Raw genomic sequence first — 20,699 nt, 5'->3', positions numbered from 1 at the left:
AGAGAGAGAGAGAGAGAGAAAGAGAGAGAAAGAGAGAGAAAGAGAGAGAAAGAGAGAAAAGAAAAAGATACAAAACTAAGATTTTCCTCTTCTCTTCTGAAGGTGCAAGGGAGGGGCATACTAAGGAGAAGACAGCAGAAGAAATGCACGCTACTGGAGATGTCACTTTGTCACTGACACCGTTTAAAACTTTGCACATAGTGGTAATGTTAATTGGTTTTATTGTCTAAAACTTACTGCTCGTACGCAGGCGGCTGCCTGTAGTGTCCCCCCCTTGGTCCAGCACTGGTGTCTACAGTGGTGTGTGCACTGCAGGCATTAGCATAACTGAGAGAAAGAATCAAAGAGCTCCCGTGGGTGCAGAAGGCTGAAAGTGGGGCCTCCCACCAGGATCCTGAGGGGAGCGGAGAATGAATCTGAGCGCCCATACAACCCGGTGGAGCAGGGTGTGCCCTACACTCTTGACTATCATGTGCTGGAAGAAGGGCAGGAAGAAGATTATTATTTTGGTGGCAGGAAATAAAGGGGATATTTAAAAATACAGTATTTATCTTAACCTGACTTTATATTAAATATTTTTACACTAATTAAGCTTCTAATTATAAATCCATAGCAGGAATTCTTGCAAGAAGTGTTACGTAGAGGAAAAAGCCACAGCATGTGTCAGCACGGTGCACACTCCCCGTGTCCCATCAACTGAAGGGGGAGTTTCATGGAGTCACAGGCAGAGCCCACTGTGGCCAGAGGCCAGCTGGGGAATCAAGCTGTTAGCTCCAGCAAGGTGGCTCTACCTCACTGAGCCTTTGGGCACGTGTGGGTGGTCTTCTGCTGGACGTTGTTGATGCCTTACACAGGGAGAGAGGGAGAGAGGGAGAAGGGAGATAAAAAGGTAATAGAGAAAGAGGAGAAGCAAACATCATACACCTTTAATAATATAAAAAGCTTTTTTAAAAATATGAACTGAACTTTAAAGAACAATGAAAAAAGGGCACGAGGGGGCTTCCCTGGTGGCGCAGTGGTTGAGAGTCCGCCTGCCGATGCAGGGGACACGGGTTCGTGCCCTGGTCCGGGAGCATCCCACATGCCGCGGAGCGGCTGGGCCCGTGAGCCATGGCCGCTGAGCCTGCGCGTCTGGAGCCTGTGCTCTGCAACGGGAGAGGCCACAACAGTGAGAGGCCCGCGTACCGCAAAAAAAAAAAAAAAGGGCAGGAGGCAGAAGACGTGAAGGAGGCCACTGGTTTGCTTGTGGCTCACAACTGATGTTTGAAATTAACTACACATGAAACATAACAGAGAATACTGAATTATCTCTTAGAGAGACTAAGATGACCTCCCAGAGCATGAAATATTCTCACGAGCCTTCAGAAGAAGGGGCTGTGCACATCCTTTGTGTTTCCTGAAGTACCTTGCAAACAGCCATGGAACTGATTTGCTGAACTGAGCTCCGCCCGGTCAGATGTTAACCAAGCAGGAGAGTTTTCTACAGCAATTTACAACAGAACTCATTACTCCTATGATTAAATGTTGAGAAATCTCAGGGCTTCTTAGAAACAGAACCCTGACATAAAAATTCTTCAACAGAAGATAGATAAGGCGGCAGAAACCCTGACTGGGAGTGCGGACTCTGCCACTACAGCTTGGTCTATGACTTTGGCCAGTGATTTAACCATGTCACTTTTTAAAAAAACCACCAAGTATACAAACCAGAAGCAGTGGTAAAAATAATGACATTGAAAGACTGAGGACATTCAGTACCCTCTTGTCCTCTGCACTTGGACAATTCGATAATCATCAACTGGGAGATGTGTGTTACAGCCCAGTCTTCATTGTAGGTTTTCTATTTAAAATTTAATACCTGAGAGGCCCTAAGCCAGGATTTATTTCCCCCCTAAGAAAATATATCATTCTGTCACTGAAGTACCAGAAGGGTTGCTTGAGCCTCCAGAGGGAAAAGTGAAAAGCTCTGTAAGTTCCTTCAAGGGATTTCACACGTCTTTGTTTTCTCCTCCCAAGAGAGATTTGGGGTAACGGTAATGTCTGCCACGGCATCACCCGGATTAAACTTCTGTGGGCAGGAAATGCATCAGCACTTACATCATTTACAAGAGCATGCATGAAGAAACCAATAAAGCATTAAAAACAAATTAAATGAGCAGGAAATTTCTAATGCACAGGCTGCTTTCTCTGTGGCTCTCAACTTCCCTGGGAACCTCCCAGAAACGATTTAAAAGCCTGAGAGAACACTTACCACATAGAGACCAGGGTAAAGATTAAGTTCTCACAGGAAGTTCACATATGAAGTCTGAGAACTCAACACTGGGTTAGCTTTGACCCCACTTATTATAAAATGCTGTAAATATCTGTGTGAGCACATGCACCACACCCCAAAACAGGAAAGCCAGGAAAAGAGTGAAAACCAAAGAAACGTATATAGCAAGGTGTAAAAGTGAGGCTCAAAAGATGAGAAGACCAAAGTTCTGTTGAAACATATAAAATAAAAACAGGAAAAGGACCTCAAATTATCAAATGCAACCTCCATTTAATGTAGAGGAACCTGAGGCCCAGGATTGCAACTGGTCCCACGGCTGCTCTTCAGCCATATGAGGTCTGTGCACCCAACAGGTGCAGGTAGGTATACATCGGAGGCAGTATCCTCATAGCCTTCCTCTCTTGGTGAATTAGTCAATATACGCCAAATAAAACTCCGATTTATTTCTTAAAGCACTTCCTTCCACTTCCTAAATCAGGGTTTGCATGAAATTTGAGAGTTCATTTAGTTCATTCCTGTTACATTAAGCAGAACGAAGTTTCAGAAATATAACAGATACTCACTTTCCTTGTTTGTTTTTGGGTCTATAAAGAAGATGAGCTCTTAATTACTTTGATATTGCCAACATTTATTGATTCAAAACAATGCCGGAATACCTATAATGGGTAACAACTCACCATGTCATGTCCAATGGGAAATACGTTAATTAATGTGGCATAGATCCTGCTCTCAAGATGCCCAAGGACGAGGAGGGCAAGACAAGGCATGTACTAAAATCATTATAATATCAGGCAGACAAGGGCCAGGAAATCACTACAGGAGTAGAATAGATGATGTCATTATTCCTACCTGGGGGATGAGTAAAGTGACATAAACGCAACTCTGAGACTGGATCACATTACACGGAGAAGCAAGGGCATTCCAAGCTAGATGCTGTTCAGTCAAAAGCAAGGCAGTAGCAAACGTGGAGTATACACGGAGAAAACACAAATAGGTTCAGTTTTGCAAAAGAAGGCATACAAATTGGAGAGTCTGTGCGCTATAGAACTAGAAAGGTAGATTTAATCCGGAGCACGCTAGATCTCTGGAGCTACGAAAAAAATGCTTTTCCCCTTCATCCTATAGTCCATATGGAATCATTCATTTATCCTTTATACAAAATTCTGAAGCAACCCCTAAGTAATGGGCGCCAAGGAAAGGCACAAGGCATGTAATTTGAGAAAAACACGGTCTCTACCTCCAAGGAACTTAGTCTCCGCTAGGAATGACACATAAGCAGCCGATGATGACCACACAATAGTGTGAGAAATGTCATGACAGCATGCCAGGGTCACATAGAAGTGTATGAGAAACGTCACTGAAAATCAGGCTTGTAAGGGAAGAATAACAGGGGTCCCAAACGAAGAAACCGAAGATAAGCAGTAGTTATTGAAATAGAAGAGGGGATGTTGGGTATTCAGAATAAGATAGAAGTATGTTAAAAACACTTGAAGGTGTGAGAAAGTATAAAGTGTTCAGAACAGAAACTACATTTTAACCCAAAGCCATAGGAAACTATGAAATCACGATGATGTCCAAAACTATGATTCAGGAAAATATATCTGGCAGCAGCATGTAGAAAATAATTGGAAAGCGGAAATCACTACAAAATGTTTGACTCCAGAATCTAGAAAAAGGGTAGGGAGGACCCAAACTGGCCCAGTTCCAGTGAGAATATCACGGACACAGAATTCATGCAACTGAGCAAATCACAAACTTAGGGAACAAAGGAAATGCCAGGCGCCTCACATTTTAGAATGGATCGATCAAAACTGGGAACTAGGAAGGAAAAGCATCTGCAGCAGGAAATCGAGACGTGGGAAAATATTCAAGAAGCAGACAGAGAGCAGAACCCATAGAGAGAAAGGAGGAGAAGCTGGAATAAAGGTCCAACAGGAACACAGGAGGAAGAAAGGTGTGGGTACTGCGGGGAGTGCGATGACAGGAAGAAAGGCTTCTGGCGACAGAACCAACGCTGTCCCTCAGTAAAGGAGCTTCGGGAGAAAACAGAGCAGAAGGCAAATTGTAAAATATCATGAAGTACTAGACTGTGAAAGCAGATTACTCTTTGGAACTCCTGAGAAATTGAACAAGGGAGGAAAGGAGAAAGGCTGGTAATTTGAGAAGCATCATGGGAAATTTTTTTGGTAGAGGAGACTTGAAAAAGGTCAGAAAAAATAATTCAGAAGAGAGAGAATTTAATGATCTTTATTGGCAGGCAATTCACATTTCTAACTTAAATCTACAGTCTGAAGCATTTCCTCCTGCTTTGCTTTTAAAGACTGAGAACTTCCATCTGCCATCCTCTAAATGGTGAAGACCTTCATATAGTTGGGACCTATCATTTTTATCACTCCTCAGTCTTCAATTCTGGGTGAAAATACCAATCCATTAGTCCTTTCTCGTGAGTTTTATTCTTTGCCATGGCGTTTCCTTTGAACCCTCTCTATATTCTAGAGTCTTTGGGGAAAAAAAGCCATAAGAGGGTCCAACAATTTAATAAAGGCTAAGTCTAAACTGACAGTTTAAAAAGGTAGGTGTATGATGATCCCTCTATTCTTGTGCTTTGCAAACTCGTTTTGTTTTCAAAGCAGAAGAACCATTTCTTCTAATTACATCATCTACAAGATCCAAGGAGCTGCTATGACTAGAGCAAAGGTAAGCAAAATAGAGCCTCAACCATGGGGCTTTCCTCCCCATCCCACAGAAGCTATTGTAAAATAGTGCTGAACACTGGCAGTGTGTTGCTTATTAGTTTTTAACATTTCTCATAGAATATCTATGCAAGTTATCTTTCTTATATCATATAAAAATCATCTTCATCACTATATAATCTGGAGCTCTTTCCTGAAACCTTTCCCTACTTACAAATGTTATGCAGAATTCTGACCACACAATCCCGGACATGAGCGACCTCTTTTCTAAATAGCTTCATGACAGCTCAAACCTATGTGAACACTGTCTTGAAGTCAGGTCACTGATGAGCTTAGAAGCAGTAGGACTGACCAAATACTGTTTATCTGTTGTAAAGAAAATGTTTCTTCTTCTTCCCTCCACAGAAAAGTCAAAATTAATAAAATTTCTCCTCCACTAAATATCCTAAAAGCCCTGAGCTACAAAATGTATCATCTGTAAAAAGTGATAGAAAAGAACCATAAAACGTATATTTGTTGTTCGCATTTGATACTAACCTAATAAATTTAACAGCCAAGCCCAGATCGGCTATACAGCAAGTTCCATTTTTCTTCACCAGGATGTTCTTACTTTTCAGATCTCGATGGGCAATTGCTGGTTTGCCTTGAGTACTAAAGATTTCGGTGTGTAAGTGACATAGGCCACTGACAGAAGAATAGGCTAACTTCAGCATCGACTTAGTATCTAGGGTGGTGGACTTCAGGTAATCATAGAGGGAACCATTTTCATGATAATCTGTGATTAGGTACAACTGGGTCCAGGACCCCGTTCCTTTGATATCTGCAGCAATGAACCCTACAAGGAAAAAAAGACAAAAAGGGTTGGTGCTATGTGTTTTCTGAATATTATCGGGATAATTATTTTTTTCAACTATCACTCTTTGTCATAGGTGTCTTTTGTTTGGCATTTCATTCAGTTTTCTGATTGTGCCTATGACAGTATTAAATCACTAATACCAATCAGAGGCCATCAAAACAGCAGGCGTGGAGAAACACTAAGAGTTTGTATCTGAAAACAGGATCCCTTTCTAATCAGCAGTTGATATTTAAATGACCTTGAGGTTAACAGTAAATAGTTCCTGGTATTACAGTTACACATAAGACACTGTTTACAAAACAGGCACATACTCCATGATTAGCTTATACTCTTTCTACTTGAATGATCCAGCTAGATCATTTCTAACTTGAGAAAATAAAAAGGAAATCAATTATCAATATAAACTCTGGACATAAATAAACCCTGCAGCTAAAATTCCCATAACTTTTCACAGCACTTAGGCAAAAATGTGCTCCTTCAATCCCTAAGAAACCTTAAGAAATTCTGGTTTTGCATTTCCCGTCCCGGAAGAAAAAGCTTTTTGAACATGTTCCATTTCCAACCCACCGTTCATTCACAGAAGTGCCTTAGTCACTCCTCCTGCGAGGTCTCCCATTAGAAGCGTATGACGTTCTTGGGCTCATGCCAAGAGGAAAATGTCTATATATTTCATAACAGGTCTACACAGATGAGTTAATATGCAGATGTTAACAGAAAAAGAGAGGAAAGCTAGGAAACCCTGAACACTGCTATACAGACTTTTACTCACCCAAAATGTTTTCATGCCTCATCAACACTGTCTGATATATTTCTGTCTCTCGGAACCAGCTGGCTTCCTCTGTGGTGAAGAACACTTTCACAGCTACCTTTTCGCCACGCCACTTTCCCATCCAAACTTCCCCATAGCGCCCTTTTCCAATCTGTTTCACCATCTGAATCTGCTTAGCTATAGTCCTCTGGACCTGTTAAATCCCAAAACACATTGTTAGTGTATTCACAGCACAACAGCTTTGTTTAATCTTTTTTTTTTTTTCCTCCGGAGAAGAAATGCATGTAAAATATATTTAGCCAGTAGTTTTTCTTTACAGAGACAACTTATTTGCATTTATTTATTAATTTATGCTGTCCTCTTTTAAATGTATTTGAAATTGAATGTGGATTTTGAGTGTTTGAAGTATTGCTTCCAAATTATTAAGTATTTTATTCTACCTATTATTATTTTCACAGAGAAAAAACCTGAATGGGTTCACAGTAATTGGCAGAACACAATACTTTTCACTTCTACCACTACAGTGGGATACTAGATACTCTGAAGGGAATCATGTCACTATATGTTTGGATAAAATACAACCAAAGAAAAATGTAATGCACTGTTGGGCACACATAGAAAGAAAGGAAATCTCTGATCAGGGAGGAATGCAGGGAGGGAGGAAAAGAGGAAGGACAGAGTTAAGACCAGAGCAGGGATAGATAAGCATTCAGCAGCATATTCAAAAGCCAGGTTGTTGTCTGGACAAAGAATAATACCAGCACTGAGATCTAGAACATGAACTTTGACCCCTTTAAAATTAGAGAAACTGAACCCTGGGCTTTAGCATTAAGCCGGAACCACTGAATGGTACCAAATTTGTCCTAGGTTGGTAGCACACCATCACCATGGCTCCTGGCAAAAGCAAATACAAATCCTCTCTTGAGGAAATCATTCGCAGAATATGTTTCACTCCACCACTATGGTGAGATACTAGATGCTCTAAAGGAGCTCTTGCCACCATACAACTTTGATCGTGGATAAAATATAAGAAACAAAACACTGATAACACATTGTTGGGCTCACAAGGAAATAAAGGAAAGCCCCAAGGTGGGGTTGGGGGGAGAAGGAGAGAAGGAAGAGAAGAAAATGGAGGGAGAGAAAGAAAGGAAAGAGAAAGAGATCCTACAGAGTAAAACGCCTTAAAACAAAAGGAAACAGCCACTGCAAATGAGAGGCAGGAGAAACAATCCAAGCAGATTTAACCCCTTCAGATTACAGATACTGGAATACAAATACAAAATGCCAAGAACACTACAGGAGATGTGTGAAGAAATGAGACAGAATGAAATACAAGGAAACAGTAAGAAATTACTGAAAATTATACTTTGAGGTGGAAGAGTTGTCATAACAAGAAATGTAAAATGGAGACGTAAAACAGCCGATTAGAGCTGGGGAGAAAGTTAAACTGTGAGGGAGCTCTGAAGAATTATAGAGTGCAGCAGAGACAAAGAGAAGGAAAATAGGAGAGCTAAACGGCATAAAGGTTGTAAGTCTCTTTACACATGATCTTCATTCTACCTCTGCTTAAATGTTTTAAGAACTCCATGACTGAAGGGGCTAAGTATTGGTGACCATTTACATAATTTGGGAGACCTATATAAAGAATCTAACATAGAACTCTCATAAGACCTGGTCAGAAAATTGGAATGTACTCTTCGCAGAGACATGCTTTGCATCAAGTAAACCCAAAGTGTTTCTTTCTGTATTTGCACTTTTAAGGGCCATGTAATTATACTGAGTCCACCTAGATAATCCAGAATAATCTCACTTCAAGGACAGCTGATAAGCAACCTTCGTTCCCCTTTACCATGTAAAATAACAGATTCTAGGGATTAGGACATGGACATTTTGGGGGGGCCAGTATTCTGCCTACCACAGATGTCTATCAGCTGGGATTGCTCTGTTTTTGCATAATGGACGATTTTATCAATTCAAGAGGTAATGCTATCCATTGCCAGAACCATTACCAGCACTAATATCAGACTGAAAGCTTTTGGGGACAAGATAAAGTCTTTTTTTCTTTTCCTGTGAAAGAAGAATTAAAAAATAAAAGCATTACTGACATGCCATTTAGCCACTCAGCCTGAAGGAAATGAGGAAGTATGTATGAAGAGCAGCCTTCCTCCCTTTAGGAGTCAGAAAGGCTCTGTGAGGAAACCTTCAGCACATTTCCATTCCTAAATAAGGGAACAGAAGCGTCAAGGGCACTAAGCAGTTGAGAGCCAAATCCGTAAGTAGTTAAATTATTGACTTGAGGAGACTTCCTACATTTATTAAAGAAATATTACTAATTTATAGATGTTACAAAGCAGTACTTACGTAAATCTACAGAACATTTCCTAACAAACAGCTTTATATCCACTTCTTTTCTAATGATAACATATATAATTAATTTCATGAAAGCATAGTTGGAATTGGCAATGCTCACAAGAATAGGAACAACTTATCTCAAAGATAAAAAGTCTCACTAAATTATATTCAGAAATTTAAAATATACTTATATTTTGAGATTTATTATAACATCTATGGACCTGAAAATATAATTTGAAAAATGTTTTAACTATGTTATTTGAGTTTTTATTTCATTTAGTTAATGTTTCAGCTCTTTCTGTACTTAAACTTTCCCTCTGTATTACATTCTTAGATATCAATTTTGAAAGTTAGATTGTATAAATAAAAAACATCACTATAATTGTGATTCCAAAAAGAGATGAATTATTTCATGCAAAATGGGTACAATTAGCTGTATAAGGATTATAAGGAGTTATCACTATTTCAGAAATGTCCTCTTATCTAGTGATCAGCTATCTGATAGTGTCTAACGGTTAAGCCCGTGTACACGATGGACACTAAAAACCATGTAGTTGTAAGTAATGCTCTGTGCTCTCTACATGTCCCTGAATTAACAAAACACACACCCCTACACACAAATATACTGTTTAAAATACTTTGCTTAGTAAGGCTGACTTAATGATACATATTGGAAATATTTTTCACGAAAGATTCCTCAACTAAGAGGTTTGATGTTCAGTTAGACAATTTACTTCACCTTTTGTTCCTTTACAAGGTCAGATAAATAAGGTATAAATAAATAATAGTGTTACCATTTACTGAGTGCATACTATGTATGTATTAAATGTGCCAGGCATGTTTATATGTATATTTATATATGTATGTGTATATTTATTTATATATATGTATATTTATTTATATATGTGTGTATATTTATTTATATATATATTTATTTATATATGTATATTTATTTATGTATGTGTATGTATGTTTATTTATATATATGTATATTTGTTTATATATCTGTATATGTATATTTATCTTTTTATATATATATACACATATATATACATATATATACATATATATATATATATATATATATATATATATATGGCAGGCAAACTATCTTAATTCTTACAACCACCCTATGATATTCCTCCCTTAAAGGATTTATATACAAAGTCACTTGGCAAATATTAGGTCCAAGTATGTGTTTATACACATGGCATGAACTTTCCCTTTACGTTAATGAAATAAACCACAAATCAGAATTAATATGCAGAGAGACTATTGTGCATTTCTGCATTGTTTATCTTAAAAATCAAATCTTAAAACAGGATCTTAAATCTGTACTACTGAGAATTTCCCCTCACTAAACTGAGTTTGACAGGATCCTTCTTCCCATCCTGTTGCTATCAAACGCAATTCTTTGTTTTATTTAATATTTGGTTCACAAACATGAAGAGCACAGATTCTACAGGCAGATCATCTGGGTTTGAATCCTGGCTTCTCCACATATTAACCAGTTGGCCCAAGTCAGGGGCCTATGCCGCTGCTGTGTGATACAGGGATACATTTCTAGTACTACCTCACAGCTGCTATGAGGATTAAATGAGAGTCTGGCCAGGACTGGACCAGTTAATAGTCAAATGCTGGGTTTTTTTGGTGTCTAGATTACAGAAGTAAGATATTATAGTTTTCACAGATATTAAAAGTTGGAGTGGAAAAAACAAACTATTGAGCAGCCTCTTTAATCACTCAGGTATGCTACTAAGGATACAAAGTGAAAAAATGTAGTCTCCACCCCAAAGAGATGAGAGTCTACCTAAAGACACAGGTACACTAACACCAATTACAATGTTATTTTAAACTGCTACACTGGTACAATAAGCAAACTGTTGAGACAGAAGTTAAACAGACTGGCTCAGTCTGGGCTAATCTGTCACAGAGATAAAACATGGGGTAAGCCTTGAGCCATAGTCTGAGGAACTCTCCAGAAAGACATTACATTTGCAAAGCCATGGATTTTAAAAACACGTTGTATTTTCGAAACAATTACTCAAGGCTGATGCTAGAGCTCAAGAAGCAGGTGGGGAAGAGGTGGGAGGAGAGGGATGTCGTGCTCACCAAGCTAAGAAAGAAGACCCATAACCACTACTAGATTTTAGAATGTGTTATCCAGGGAAGTAAAAGAGTTAATAGGGGGCTTCCCTGGTGGCGCAGTGGTTGAGAGTCCGCCTGTCGATGCAGGGGACGCGGGTTCGTGCCCCGGTCCGGGAGGATCCCACATGCCGCTGAGCGGCTGGGCCCGTGAGCCATGGCCGCTGAGCCTGCGCGTCCGGAGCCTGTGCTCCGCAGTGGGAGAGGCCGCAGCGGTGAGAGGCCCGCGTACCGCACACACACACAAAAAGGTCTAGAAGGAGGAAAACAGGTAGTCTTCAATTCTAACAGCGTATCTGATTGATTAATATCAAAAGGGATTTTAATATCTGTACTTGAAAAAGAAGTGTAATAAAACATTTTTAAATATAAGAATGATATTTGCTATATATGAGTTAAATTCTAAAAATGAAAAGGCAAGCAATGTGATAAGAACTTTTACATGTAAGTTTAAAAAAAAAAAACTTACATCCTAAGTAGCATTGGTTTGGTCAGTGACTACTTCACAAGTGGTTTTCTGTCTGGTTTATCACCTCCAGGGGAGGTACTAGTTGAAGAGTAGAGTTTCAGTTATGCAAGGTGAATAAGTCCTAGAGATCTACTGTACAGCACAGTATCTACAGTTAACAATACTGTATTGTATACTCTTCTACCTAGTTCAGAGCTAAAAGCTGACACTAACTTTATTTTTGGACACAATGGACATATAACATTTTGTAAGTTTAAGGTATACAATGTGTTGATTTGATATATTTATATATTGTGATATGATTATCACAGTAGTGTTAGCTAACACCTCTATTATGGGTGTATTGTATTTTTTAAATTTTGCTAAGAGCTAAGGGATTAGATCTTATGTTGTGTGGGGTTTTTAAAATAATTGTATTTATTTATTTTTTGGCTGCGTTGGGTCTTCGTTGCTGCGTGGGCCTTCTCTACCTGTGGCGAGCAGGGACTACTCTTTGTTGCGGTGCCTGGGCTTCTCATTGTGGTGGCATCTCTTGTTGCGGAGCATGGGCTCTAGGCACACGGGCTTCAGTAGTTGTGGCTCACGGGCTCCAGAGCGCAGCCTCAGTAGTTGTGAGGCACGGGCTTAGTTGCTCCGTGGCATGTGGGATCTTCCCGGACCAGGGCTCAAACCCGTGTCCCCTGCATTGGCAGGTGGATTCTTAACCACTGTACCACCAGGGAAGTCCCTTATGTTGTGTTCTTATCATAAAATAATAATAATAAATGAATGAATGGGGCAGGAGGAAAGTTTTGGAGGTGATGGATATGTTCATGGCCTCGATTGTGGTGATGGCTTCACAGATGTGTACTCACCTCCAAACTCTTCAAGTTATAAATGTATACAGCTTTTTGGATGTTAAAAATAAAAAGTTATAAAATAAATTCTTGGCTTGAGATTTTTTTTTTTAGTTACTTTTAGTACTAAATAAAAGGTCACCAAAAGAATCAAGTAAACAAGATATCCAAAGTCAGAACCAGACAATAAAGATTAGGAAAATCAGTCTTAAGAGTTTATAAAGGAAAATATTTCTCATTAATACTATTATTTCCATTCCAAGTCCCAACAATCTTTTTGCATGGTCCATAAAGTAACCAAATGCTTTTCTCATTAAAGCAAGTGCCTTGGGTTCAGTATATATTTTCTTCCAAGTTGGCAGTGTTGACCATCAGAAAATTAAAACTCTCCTGAATGGAAAAGCCAGGGCTTCACCCTGAAACATAAACCCTCCAGCTGAGATGCAGCCTTCTTCTCTTGTAGAAGTACTCAGATCCCATTTGGTTGTAATACTTTTGCCTTCAAAAGCCAGGCCAAAGTGCAGTAATGTTATCCTTACTGAAAACAGAGGGAAGATGGTCCCATACTGAATGTTTTCTAATCTGCTCTTTATCAGAACATCTGAGGGTCTGGATTGCAACCATACACTTACATTAAAGAACAATGACCTCACCCCCAATATGTCAAAATGTTATCAGGAAACCCTGTATCTGAGATCTGATGTCTGACTGACTGCAGAGAGCTTTCTCTTTGTCCACTGCCATATCTGTTTCAGTAAAATGAAACCCAGCAGTTACTGACATTTCCTCTCAGAATACATTTCCTTTAAATTCAAGGTATGTTCTTCTCATACCAGCAGAGGGAGGCCTGAGCCGCTTCCTGAGCTCTGAGACTGCTCAATTAAGTCTCTCAGGGATTCTCCAGGAGGAATGTAAGTTTCATCCTGTTCTAATCCAATGCTGTACCGAGGTCTGGTTTCTTGTCTTTTATACCTGAAGATGCACAAAGAAAGATAATGTTAGACACTGGATTGCAATGATAGTGGCAAACATGCAGATAAAACAGTAACCACAGCAGGTTTTATCTTTGCACATAATACAAGATTAGATGCTCAGTATTTATTACCCTTAGTTATGATTTCCAGCACGAAATCGTAATTACTCTTCTAACCTATATTTTAAAGTAAACTACATGTTTTTACTCACTCACAACCACATATGATTTTTCTTCTCTATTCCTATCAAATGCATATATCCAAGCAGGCTACATTCCATTAATGTTTCTATACAGTTCCAATATTCATTCCCTAAAATCTTTTCTTATAAGGTCCCTGATCAACTACAGATGCAAATTTTTGGTTTACAAAACACATTACAATTTTCTCATCCAAGGCAATGTATAGATAAATGAGATAAATTGAAACTTTAAAAACTTCTATCAATAATTATGCCTTCAATTAGAAATGATGTTCTTTGAATCAACTCCTACTTGTAGAAAAGTAACCTAAATTACTATTACAAAAAGCCAATGATAAGAATTTAAAGGTCCTTGATATTTCACAAAGTAGAAAATGAGTTCTTAGGTGACTGAAAATAATTTGTAATGACCATACTGTAATTTAATAACTGAACATAATTTATTTTAATAATTGATCTATAAATTATCTTTAAAATCTTTCAGTGCTAAGAGGATATTGTTAGCTCACAAAATAAGGAATTACTAAAGCAATTCTAAGTTCACCATGGTCATTTCTCTGCTTTGAGTCAAACCTCAGTAGCAACTAGTTGCTGAATTTCCTAGCTACCGTAAATTTCCTAGGGATGAAAATTTTTCTGGGTGGTTTTGATATCTGAAGCAGAAATGAGATAGGTATCTATTAATAGCTTCATTAGGACAAATATTTATCAATAGTAACTGATATTATCAGTGAAATCTAAGATCTAATTAGGTCAAGGAAAGCTGTGGTAAAAAATGTCAACAGGTAGAAGAGTATGAGAATGATATTATAAACTCAAAATTCTATACCTACATGTTAGAAACTTACCTGAAGTAACAGAATAAAATGATAAGGACCAAGAGCAAACTACAGACAGTCACAGATATAAGTAAGGCCTTGTGGTGTACAGGTCCATCAACAAAATCTGAAATTAAAAATAAAGTAAAAAGAGCCATGATACAGAGATTATTTTCATTTAAAATTTAGGAAGCAACTCTTTCCTAAAAGTGCTTGCTGCTCCATGTGCAAGATTTGAGAGGTCCTTTTAATCTGCTAATTGATAAGAAATATATATATATATATATATATATATATATATATATATATATACACTCTCTAAATTAAATAAGTCTGAGTAACATGAATCATTGTTCATCTAGCCACTCACTTCAAGAGCATGCATTTCTTCTTCTCTGGAAGGAATAGGTTTGACATAGGATAAAAGCACAGGATATAAATAAATGTAAATGGATCAATACCCCTAAAATATAAGCAGGTTGTCCATCTTTATTTCAGATCCAGCTGATGCGTGTACAGATTTTTCTCATGTGGTTTCTGGAGCACTCTATATCATGAATTTGGATAAAAAAACAAATTTATATTCATTGTACATAAAAACCAAAGAAATCCTATGATGGATACAAAGGATCAGAATTCCTCAAATATTGCCAAATAAATAGAATACGTGATTTGCATTACTTTAAACAAAGATGCCCTTCAAAAATACACAGCTTAATTTTTCATAAACGGCATCCTATTTTAAAAGAATGGGTATGTTCCACTCAAAGAATTACTGTGTGATCCTTTTAAGGAACAAATTATTAAACAGTATTCACGCTGTTTTAACTCCAGTTCCTGACAAATAAGATTTATAATATTACGGCATGAGTTTTCAAATGTAAAAATAAGAATGACCTGGAGAGCTTTATACAGATGCATATTTATATTTTTTCTTTTTTACAACCATCCCAGGTGATTTATATGCAGGGAGTCTCTGGAACGTATTTTGAGGAAACTGACTGAAAACCTGGTGCACTTATCTAGTAATAGAACCAGCACCGTTCTTATGAAGGGCACCATACATCCTTGAGAGAGTGATTACTGCTATTTAATGTTAAAAGGTATTGTGATTTATGACTTTGGTTACCTACAAACAAGATGTTTTCCAACTGTGCTGTATACTTTTAATGGTACGGCTACCTAAACATTTTGGCTGGGGACCTTACCCCACTAAATGTAAATTTCTTTTTTTCATTCAAAAGTATTATACGTTCCCTGAAGAAAAACTGAAAAGCACCAACTAACTAAAATAAAATAAATAAAATTGCCACCACCTCATTATTTACAAAAATTACTGCTAACATTTTAGTGTATGCCTTTCCAGTACCATTTCAATGAACAAAAAAAAGGTTCATGAACAAAATAGTTCACAAAAAGGCAGTGTATACACCCATGCCCATAGCTGTATTATTCACAACAGCTAAAACATGGAAGAAACCCAAGTGTCCACTGACATATGAATGGATAAGCAAAATGTGGTATATACATAAGACGTGGTTTAGCCTTAAAAGGAAAGAGATTCCGACATATATTACAACATGAATGAACCTTAAGGACATTGTGCTAAGTGAAACAAGCCAGTCACAAAACGACAAACACTCCACTTATATGAGATACTTAGAGAAGTCAAAACGAGAAAGACAAAAAGAAGAATGGTAGTTGCCAGGGGTTGTGGGGAGGAGAGATGGGGGAAGTTAATATTTAATGGGTAAGAGTTTCAGTTCTACAAGATGAACACAGCTATAGAGATGGATGGTGGTTATGGCTGTATAACATTATAAACATATTTAATATCACTGAACTGTACACTTGAAAGTGATTAAGATGGTAAACTTTACGTTATGTATATTTCACCACAAATAAAAAATTTGGGAAAGAAATCATTAGAATTGCCTTGTAACTAGATCATTTTCATTTATAATATTGTAAACATTTTCCAAAACAATAAAAATTTTTCTGCAAAATGAGTTTCAAAGATTACACAGTACATATACAGACACATCCTAATTAGACAGTCAGTCTTCTGATGTGTATTTAGAGATTGCAAAGATTTTGCTACAATACATCTTCGCTGTGATACATAAAATTCTGTGATGAACATTCTTACACATACATCACTGCACATGTCAATGATTATTTTCTTAATCTAGATTTGAAGAAGTAGAATTATTAGTTTGAAGGATATATATTTTAAGGTTCTTCATACATGTTGTCAAAGCACCCTTTAAAAAAGATTACAAGTTTCTTTTTTACCATCAATGTGAACATATGTCTTAATTATTCTGAAATAATCTCAGTCTTATAAAAAACCTGTAAGGATAAAGGACTCCAATATGCCCTTTAGAGAGTTTTCATTTTAAAAATTTTACCATATTTACTTTATAATTCTCTTGCTCTCTATGTATGTGTGTGCCTATCTCCCTCTCTATATAAAGATATGTATATGTACATGTTTGTATTCATATTTATTTATTTATATGTATGTATACTCTGTGGATCATCTGAAGTTACAGACATAATGTCTCCACCCATAAACACTTCAGAGTGAACTTCCTAAGAACAAGGACATTGTCTTACCAAATGGTAATGCAATTACCAAAATCAGGAAAGTAACACGAACACATGAAATGAAAATAAATCTTACTGTGAAATCTATCAGAGAAACTTTGGATTATTTATTATAAACTAAAATCCACAGATTTTTATACTAATTTCTCATCCAAATCTTATGATGGTTAACGTTATGATTTACTCCTCAGTCTAAAATATATGTTTAATAATTATTTATGATCTACACTACTTGTAAAACATTAATGGAAGTAGTCTGTCTGCATCTGAAAAGACTAAATGAGAGACCATTTTTTAAAAAGCAGTTCTATATTAAATTCAGAAACACTGCCAATTGAGCAGAGAAACAGTTCAAGACCGTGATCTACTGGAGTACACATTCAAAGAGCCATTCAGCCTTTAACAACAACAGGAATCATATATAATTACCACATGCATTATCCAAAAAGTGTTGCGTAGGAAATCTTGAAAATAATTTGTAAGCTCTTAAAATTACGTGGGCTAAGATTTTACACAATGAATTTTCTTAGGAAATTTCCCTCCTTACCTCCCCCACTCCTCTGGGTTATAGGCAAAGTCAACAATAACCCAAAATGAGCACAATACCTCCGCCAGTGAGAGAGCAATTAACAACGTTTGTACACATGCATGTATACAAATACCATGGTGCACATAATGTCACTGCAAACAGCTTAAAATCTATTTCCAATTTTAAGGACAACAAAAGCAAAAAAGCCTGATTTTGCAGAAAATCAAAGAGGACGCTGGATACTCTATCAAAACGAGAGTAACTAACTACATATGCACAACGTATTTTCCGTATACAAATACAGAATACTTTTTCATTCAAGTGATATAATTTTACTAAAAACTATCAGCCTCATCGACTTTCACTTTTCCACGTAAATGCAGAACACTCTGAACCGTAAGAACAGTGTATTTATTTTATTTTATATTTTTCTCGGTACGCGGGCCTCTCACTGTTGTGGCCTCTCCCGTTGGGGAGCACAGGCTCCGGACACGCAAGCTCAGCGGCCATGGCTCACGGGCCCGGCCGCTCCGTGGCATGTGGGATCTTCCCCGACCGGGGCACGAACCCGTGTCCCCTGCATCGGCAGGCGGACTCCCAACCACTGCGCCACCAGGGAAGCCCAAGAACAGTGTGTTTATTACTCATCATATTAGATTTCTGATTTATGAGAGCAATGAGACCAGAAAGAATCTAAGGGATTTTTTCCTTACCATCAAGTACTTTTTTTAAAGGCTAGCATTACCTTCCCATTTTCCTTTTCTTTGCCCCAATAAACCTGTCCCCTGCTGCCTCCCTGTCTTTTGTCATAAATAGGAGCCGTATCAATATGCCTTTTGTTTCTGTTGGTCGTGCCTGTCATGTTTTAATCTGCCATTACCTGTGCTCTGAGCATTAACAATGTAAACAATCAAGTCACTGCCAGAGTCTTGGAAAGCGAACACTTCCAGATACATATCAGGAAAAGAACAGAGCCCACAGTTCTCTCCAGGCCAGCAGATTTCTACCTGGCTGTCACTCCAACTGCTCAGGGAAGCAGAATGGAGAACTCTCTAGGGAAGTCTGGTTCACTCTGAGAGGCAAGTAAGAATCACCAATGGTTTCCTAACAAAACAGCATTCTGTCATTACTTGTCCCCTCTCTGATAATTAACTGGTTTGCAACTGCTTAAAATGCCAGGACTGTTTCTATAAGGTTAGAAGATAGCTCATAATTGCAATAAGAAATAAAAAACCATATTGCTAGAAAGAGTCTTGGAAATACGATGGCCCAAAGACATCTTTATATGTGCTCTCAGTGTTATAACCACAGATAAATTGGAGACATCTTTCTATTAATAGAGCACAAAGTGCCTGAAAAGCATATTCTTGTCAGAGGATTTTAGTCAACCAACAATACTGTAAAGTAATTTACCTTCACCATAGATTGGGATGTCATCTTACAGTAACATCTAGAAATAAATTCACTATAAGAACAGAGACATAATATTCTAGTTATTTTCCTGCAGAAAAAGATTTAGCATTATATTTTCTGGTAACAAAGGAAGTTAAGACAGAATTGTTATATCCAGATTACTGTGTTCAGTGAGAAAGGAAAAGTCTAATTATTTATAAATTTCTTTCACCTATCCCAAATACAAAGTTAACCAGAATTTCCAAAATAGTTAGAAGCTGCACATTTCCAGAAATGTTAAGAGCTATTCCCTGGCCAGGAATTCGGCTCAGACTCATGTACCGGTTTATACTGCCACAAGCATAATATATGTGTCAGAAGGAAAATTCTGCAACCGACCTTTGCATTCTAGATGCTATCATATATTCAACCTATCTGTGTTATAGAGAATACGGGAGACGGTTTCACTGATTAAATACCTGTTACCTATTGAGTTTAATTTGTAATTGGCAATACCCGAAGCTAAGCAATAGCATTTTTAAACAAATCTGTAAACTGATCAGAATATATTTTTTAGTGGAGTAAGAAAATAATAAGGTAAAGTTTAGCTTTGGAAATCCTGTATTATAATTTTACTTAAACTACATTGAAATTACCCTATTTCAAAACAGAAACAGTTGTTTCGGATACATTTTCCGTGAAGTATACATGTACCGTGTATTAGTAATTCCCATATTTAAACACACAAACTATACGTATTCCAAAAAATTATATGAACTTTATTTGCTCTTGTAAAAGCCAAGTTTAAGGATCCCATTTAATAACGCAAAGGGCTTCTGTTCATTTCAACACCAGTCTTTCACTTCTTTAAGTGCTCATTTGAAAAAAAAAAAATTAAACAAAAATAAGTAATTTGGGAGGAGGAAAAAAACCTCATCAAATTCTCTTGCCTACACACCATTTCAAGAGAACATTTAACTCACAGTATCTTGGTCAAACCATGTGACACTGGAACCATACATCATCCCTTCCAGCATCTCAGTGCCCCTTCAGCACTAATTCTGCAGGCAGGAAGCCAGACACCAGGGCACCACGACTTCTCCCTACAAACCTCTGCATCAAAACAGACCTGTCTCCCTCCTCTTTGCACCAGCTGCAGTGCGACTGGGCTTCCCGAATCATATCTTATTGTTTATAATGAAGGTGCTGCATTTGATCTAATTACTTTTCGTATTTCTTCCTTCAGGAGAAGGAATATTGTCCCAGGGTATTCTGCTTTGCTGGTGCTGAAATGGAATAAGCAAAGCAAAAGGAAAACTAATATTCATAAAAGAATTTCCGCTGCTTTCTGGTCACTCTTCATCATCTTTTTTTGAAACAGAAGATGACAAATAAAATTTCAAGGATCTAAATATACATTGATAAATATTTGTTGGATGTGATTTTGTACCTCTAATTTCCTGCTAAATGCATCTAAGTTGGAAAAAAAAGTGAAAAAACTCTGGATCGGTAGAAAAGGTTTTCTTGTTTATTTTTTAATAAGACAGTTTATTTGTAGGTATCTACCCCTACGCTTAGTACTTCTCTGATGTCTAATAACAGAACCTCACCTAAGCCTGTTATTATTTAGCACCTAGTAATACAGATGTTTTGAGATAAGGTTAATCATTTAACTTTTTCAGAAAAGCTATTATTAAGAAAAAAAGAACAACAACAACAAAATGGTGAGCTGGATTTTTTAACCCTCTCATCTTTTAATAATACAGTGTCTGCTTTGTACTAGTT

The 20,699-nt window shown here is 37.5% G+C and overlaps 1 protein-coding gene across 5 annotated transcripts in view; it reads right to left on the bottom strand.

Moving 5' to 3' along the window:
• The window catches only part of BMPR1B (bone morphogenetic protein receptor type 1B), a 424,563-nt gene that overhangs the window by 21,959 nt on the left and 381,905 nt on the right, over positions 1–20,699 (bottom strand). For all 5 annotated transcript variants that reach the window (XR_003434972.1, XM_027116943.1, XM_027116944.1 and 2 more), the window contains 4 exons: positions 14,414–14,510; positions 13,223–13,361; positions 6,588–6,780; positions 5,500–5,797 (listed from right to left, as the gene is read on the bottom strand). Coding sequence is in view for 4 of the 5 variants with exons in the window: in XM_027116943.1 (XP_026972744.1) it covers positions 5,500–5,797; positions 6,588–6,780; positions 13,223–13,361; positions 14,414–14,510 (727 nt within the window). In the remaining variant the exon portion in view is untranslated. The remainder of the gene's footprint in view (positions 1–5,499; positions 5,798–6,587; positions 6,781–13,222; positions 13,362–14,413; positions 14,511–20,699) is intronic.

This window comes from Aethalodelphis obliquidens, unplaced genomic scaffold (assembly GCF_003676395.1).
Source record: "Aethalodelphis obliquidens isolate GAN/ISIS:26980383/991018 unplaced genomic scaffold, ASM367639v1 scaffold17, whole genome shotgun sequence".
NCBI lineage: Eukaryota > Metazoa > Chordata > Mammalia > Artiodactyla > Delphinidae > Aethalodelphis > Aethalodelphis obliquidens.
This window is presented reverse-complemented; position numbering and strand designations above follow the sequence as displayed.